The sequence below is a fragment of the Hemitrygon akajei genome, chromosome 14, assembly GCF_048418815.1.
Source record: "Hemitrygon akajei chromosome 14, sHemAka1.3, whole genome shotgun sequence".
Taxonomy (NCBI): Eukaryota; Metazoa; Chordata; class Chondrichthyes; order Myliobatiformes; family Dasyatidae; genus Hemitrygon; species Hemitrygon akajei.
This window is the reverse complement of record NC_133137.1, coordinates 15919006-15924986: the sequence shown is the minus strand read 5'-3', so window position 1 is coordinate 15924986 and position 5981 is coordinate 15919006. Positions and strand designations below refer to the sequence as shown.

At 40.9% G+C, this 5981-nt stretch overlaps 1 protein-coding gene across 2 annotated transcripts; it reads right to left on the bottom strand.

The window, feature by feature from the left end:
- Nucleotides 1-581: 581 nt before the first annotated feature.
- Nucleotides 582-4653, bottom strand: iscua (iron-sulfur cluster assembly enzyme a). Of its 2 annotated transcripts, none has more exons than XM_073065522.1 (5): nucleotides 4498-4653; nucleotides 3766-3879; nucleotides 2919-3029; nucleotides 2266-2344; nucleotides 582-1034 (listed from the first exon to the last, which is right to left on the bottom strand). In XM_073065522.1, the coding sequence occupies exons 1-5, from the start codon at nucleotides 4588-4590 to the stop codon at nucleotides 973-975; spliced, it is 459 nt and encodes a 152-aa protein (XP_072921623.1). In that variant the 5' UTR covers nucleotides 4591-4653; the 3' UTR covers nucleotides 582-972. The 2 variants fall into 2 exon arrangements, with proteins under 2 accessions (XP_072921623.1, XP_072921624.1); XM_073065523.1 differs by lacking the exon at nucleotides 4498-4653 and adding an exon at nucleotides 4098-4211.
- Nucleotides 4654-5981: the final 1328 nt, after the last annotated feature.

The window sequence follows — 5981 nt, the reverse complement described above, 5'->3', positions numbered from 1 at the left end:
CAATAAGATCAAGGCTAACCTCATATCCCGGGCTCACTTTTCTGCCTAGACCCATACCTCAATTCCTTTGGTGTTCAAAATCATTCTCAGCCTCAGATATTTCAAGATTGCCCACCCATTTTCAGGGAGGTAGAAATCCCAATATTTTACAAGCCTGTATGTAAAAAGCAAACATTCTCTCCACAGTCTGAAATATCTGACACCTTCTTCTGAGATCATGTTCATTAGAGAAAATCCAGTGGAGGAACCCACTTTTAGCATCTATCCTTTAAAATCCATTTCAGAACCTTGACTTGATTACCAATATAGCATTGTACAAGGATCTGTAACATATGGATATACAATTGTACTATTAGCAAACACAAGGAAATCTGCAGATGCTGGAAATTCAAACAACACACACAAAATGCTGGTGGAACACAGCAGGCCAGGCAGCATCTATAAGGAGAAGCACTGTCGACGTTTCGGGCCGAGACCCCTCGTCAGGTTGTGTGCTGTACAATATATTAGTTTTTTTCCCCCTGCTTCAGTTCTCAATCCACAAGAGATCTTTGAAAAAACTCAAAAGCTGGACAGCCATGGATCATGAACCAGTTTAGGAATTAGCTAACACTTGCTTTATTGAAATCCAAGCAAAACCTGCTGAGTCAATAAAATGGTATTTGAACATGGATGCACATCATACAAGACCATTATACAACTAATTTGGTTTATACCAGCATTTATACTTCAAAAAGTTCAGCACTCTCAAAATAATTTTCTGCACTCCATAAAATTAAGGCACAAATAGAATATCACAGATAAGAATCAATTTAATATATTTATGGCTTACGGTCCCCTTTTTTACAGAAAAAAACTAGTGTATTCTTAACGTTTGAAATTCTGCTGCAGAACTATACAGCTTCACTGGTTAGACCATTGTTATTAACAGGTGCTGAAAACCATGTGATTTTGAGTTTCCAGTAAGATTTTTCACTTTTGTTGTTTCACTTTATAGTCAGCTAGAGCAGCTTTAATTGCATCTTCTGCCAACACTGAAACAAAAAAAAACAATTAAGTGTGCAGCTTCAATTTAAACATTTACTTGAAGAAATTAGCTCAATGAAACTGCTTTCCACAGCCCTCAATTCTAACTTGGGGGTTTTTGAAGTACAGCCGATACTGGAACAATGGCAGAATGCCAGGTTAACAAATTTTACGTCACATGCCGGTGATAATAAACCTGATTCTGATGGCGTCTAACTGAAAAGGAGCTAAATGAGAAGCTGCAAAGTGTGAGAATCAAAAGGCTGCTTTATATTTAAGTACAAGGAAAAAAAATATTGCACTGAATAGTTAGTCAATGTCAAAGTGCTGAGGTAGTCCTTGAATATACCAGTTACTGATAAGTGTCAACACCAATATTTAATATTTATAGGAACACTACGGTTGAATGAAATACAAACCTAGTATCATAATTATACAGCCTTAAACCATTTTCTCCTCACATTAAAAATATCTTATATGCTCAAAATACTAATTTTAATAACATTAAATAACACTGCCAAGTTGAAATGAACCTCTGAAAAGGTACATACAAAAGTCATCTGTTAAAGGGCAATTTAAAGCTGCTGAATTTCTAATAAAAACCATTAAGTTATTCTTCAGTGGCTTGCATTAGTTTCTGTTAAATCCCAAGGTTTCAGTCTTGTACTCATTTGATAAAACTTTCCAATCCTCCCAGTTTTTTTATATTAAAATGTTTATATCGTTAACACCTAGTTTAACCTCTTCCTATAGTGCCTATCTGTTGTCAACTAAGCTTATGTCAGTTTGGTGATGGAACAAAAATTTCCTGCAGCACAAAATCTACTGGTTGAACAAAGAAAGCAAGATCCTTTATTAGACCATGCTGATGTATCTGAAATGTTACAGAACTAGAAGTTGGTCATTTGGCTCCTTATGCTGATTCTGCCTTTAAGGTCATGGCTGATCTAATGCCTGAAATCTACTCCCTGCTCTAATGCCACATCCCAAACCCAAAAATACAGCAGATGCTTAAAACCTTTAAGATATTTCTGTTCTTCTCAGTACTAAATGGCTGATCTCTTAACCTGAGATTATGCCTTCTAATTAAAGGATGCTGTTTCTACAACCCCCCCCCCCCCATTTTACTGTGCTTAAAATGATTTCTTTTCAGAATCTGCACTTTTCAACAAAATTGCTTCTTGCTCCCATAAAGTCTACAAGTTAGTAAGCTTGCCATGCTATGAAACACAGACTTACTTGAGCAATGCAGTTTGACTGGAGGAAGGCACAGCTCCTTAGCAATATCTGTGTTCTTAATCTTTGAGGCTTCATCCACCTGTAATTAAGTGAAGGCCAGTGACAGTTTCTTCAAACCAGGCATGATCATGAGGTACAAATAATACTACCATATGAATTTAAAAAACTGCAAAAGAAACACATGAAAATTTGAGATACCATGCAACTCCAAGGTAAAAAAAAAATGGCAGAATCTTAATCTGCAGGACTGAATTTTCAGATAAAGTAAATTATCTCTCCCTACCATGATACAGAAGCACCTTACTTTTTCCATTTTAGTTTTCAGAAGTTTCTCTAATTGATCAAATGACAAACTACCTATTTTTCAGGAATTGCCTTCTATGATACCGCTGTATTTTTCTACATTGCACTCGGGTGGCTCAATTTCATGAAACCCCCTTTCCGACTACAAATCCATGGCACAGAGCCTCAATCATATAACAAGCTGCTTGGGTTGCTGGATAAAGAACAGGAGGGAGGAAACGTGTAAATATTCCGTTGAAATAAAACCAGTAACTTTTAGGCATTTGGAAATCTCAGTGAACTTTGGGGCTTTAAAACAAAGATATTTTGTTGAGGTATTCCAGACAGGATTTGAAAAATTATAGCTTTACCGTTTTTCCTTTCACCCACTCCGTTGCCAGGGAGCTGGAGGCAATTGCAGATCCACATCCAAAGGTTTTAAATCTCGCATCAATAATTTTTCCATCACCGTCCACTTCAATCTTAGAAGAGAAAATAAATGAGTGATTTTAAAACTTTGCCTTCACTGAGGTACAGCTCAGTCACAATTCTTGAGGGGTATTAACTCGGAATAATTGCAGCAAGCACTCACACGTGCAATGCGGGGAAGATGACTGAGAAATAAAAGCGGTTGGTGAACTTGTTTTGCAAACTGCTGTTCTTCTCCCCCCCCCCCACATATATATTCTTTCTCAAGTCAATTTAATAGTTTAAAAAACCTCTGGAAGGCCTTCACCATTTTCTGATCACTGGCTGGGGGAAAAAAAGATTCCTAGATTAGGAAATGTCAATTTTTTTTAATTTTTTTACACAAAGAGGGCAGAACTCCAGATCAGTTACATTACATCAGAGGTTCCCAACCTGGGGGCCACAGACCCCTCCGTTAATGGCATAAAAAAGGTTGGGAGCCCCTGCATGAGATTAAGTAGCATTGCAGACTGCATCAGTTGCACAATGTTTAAAGTGCTGTCTGACACTGGTCATCAGATACCAACAGTAACTGTCTAGGTTCACCTGTCCAGTTTAAATATAACTTTATTCTTATACACACTGTACACTTTCTAGTAGAATCCATTGGGTAGCAAATCATAAGCAGAATTTGGGGTTATTTAACAACACTGAGGTCAACTGTTATATCTCAACACTGAGCAAAGTCAGGACAACTCAGTTAAGAAACACCCTGTGAAGTTGCCCCCTTGTACATGAAAACAAGTTTACCTGTAGCTTCATGACATCACCACAAGCAGGGGCACCAACCAGGCCAGTCCCCACATTTTTTGCATTCTTATCCAAAGAACCAACATTCCTGGGATTCTCATAGTGATCCACTACCTACAAGATATGGGAGGAGGGGAAAAAAGTTAAAAATTCCACCAATGCATCCAGTTATTGTAGTCACTGATTTCCTGTACGTTAACAGACCTAAACTGTTAAGTCACCAAGCAACTTTATTAAAGAATTGCAAAGATATATGCAAAAACATAAATTATTCTACATGATACTAATATCACAAATTTCTCCAACAGAGATAAATCCACTGCTATTCTCACCCTCATTTTTAAAGTGATAAATTTAAACATGGAGGTACATAGTTCGTGAAAACTCCGATGTCTTATGGTCTTCTGATTCAATGATCAATGACTCTGCACTTCTGAACCTTCTGTTAAGATGACCATGCTGCAAGGAAATTGGTCAATCATCACCCCATCGCCTATTTAATCTATGACCTTATGTTCCTGCTGCCATTCACTCACGGCCCGTGACTCCATTCGCTTCACTACTTTCCCATGTTACACAAGACACTAAAACACTCAGGTGGGGGGGAGGATTATTATGATTTAATGCCACCAGCTGAGCCACTGACTCTCCTGCAGAACCTCCATCACCCACGGTCACGCAGACGAGATACAACCGCCGGCCGCCATCAGGGAGCGCGCGTCCCCCACCCACCTTTTCGTGGTAAGCCGCCGAGAGAGGTGCTCGAACATCCGGCGCCAGGCGCAGCAACCGCCGGGACACACAGCTCGCCATCGCCGCAGCCATTATCGCTCGCTCAGGTAAACTGCGTCACCCGTCCAGTTTACCTGACGTCAGACATCAATCACCCTCCGGACCCGCCTCCCTGCGCCGTGACGTCAGCGCGGCCGTCGCCGTGGTCGCACGCTGCCGACTGGACTGCCAGAGGCTAGACGGTTCTTCCAGGAGCTGCGCTTCACTCTTTAACATACCGGACATCCCACCCTGCAAAGACTCATTTCAGGGAGGTAGCACCATCAGTTTGCGGGAGACACCCGGGAGAGCTGGGATGTCTGCAACAGAGTAGTTCCTTAGCAGTTAGCCAGCTAGTAAATAACATTAGCTATGCTAATGAACGAATGACACCTGTTAAACTCACCTCAACATGTCTTTTACATTTTAACCCACCATGGGCAATAGAAAAGTCGCTGTTGCAAACAGTGCAGCGAGCAACACTGTCATTATTTTTGACCCCTATTAGGCAGGGGTGCACTTTAGTGTAGTCTGGGGTAAAGTACGTTTTATATATTTTTTTGAAATACCCTTGCCATCCATCCCCCTCCCTCTGATTTCCGGGATATTGTATATAATTTGCCGCGATCAATATGCGGGAGATTCCCACAACTTCCAGGAGAGGTGCGATGTCTTGACATACCATGGCAGTACGAGGTACTCGACCAAAATGAACTCCCAAGAACCCCGAAAGTGAGGGATCTTGTTGAAAAAAAAAGTCTTGTTCGGAGTTTGCGGCTTCAGAGTGGTGGGGAACTTGCACAGCGGTCACTTAGAAAACGTTCTGGAAGTGGATCTTTTGGGGAGAATTGCAGGGAAATCCCCAGTGCCTCTGCTGAGTGCAGAACATTCTTACTAAGGAAGATAACAGAAAGCAAAACACTGGTTATCTATGTGTTCCAAATGCATGTTTTTGACCTGGATGCCTCCTAAGTAACATAGAAGAGAAAAAAAACGTTGATACCAGGGTATACTTGTGATAGGAAAAAGCTAAGTGAAGACAAGGCCAGGAATGTATTTTTCATTGGCACATGTTAGAGCTACACAGAAAACCTACAGCACAACACAGGCCCTTCGGCCCACAAAGCTGTGCCGAACGTGTCCTTACCTTAGGAATTACCTAGGGTTACCTATAGCCCTCTATTTTTCTAAGCTCAATCTACCTATCCAAAAGTCTCTTAAAAGACCCTATCGTATCCGCCTCCACCACCGTTGCTGGCAGCCCATTCCACACACTCACCACTCTCTGAGTAAAAAACTTACCCCTGACATCTCCTCTGTACCTCCTTCCAAGCACCTTAAAACTGTGCCCTCTCGTGGTAGCCATTTCAGCCCTGGGGAAAAGCCTCTGACTATCCACATGATCAATGCCTCTCATCATCTTGTACACCTCTATCAGGTCAACT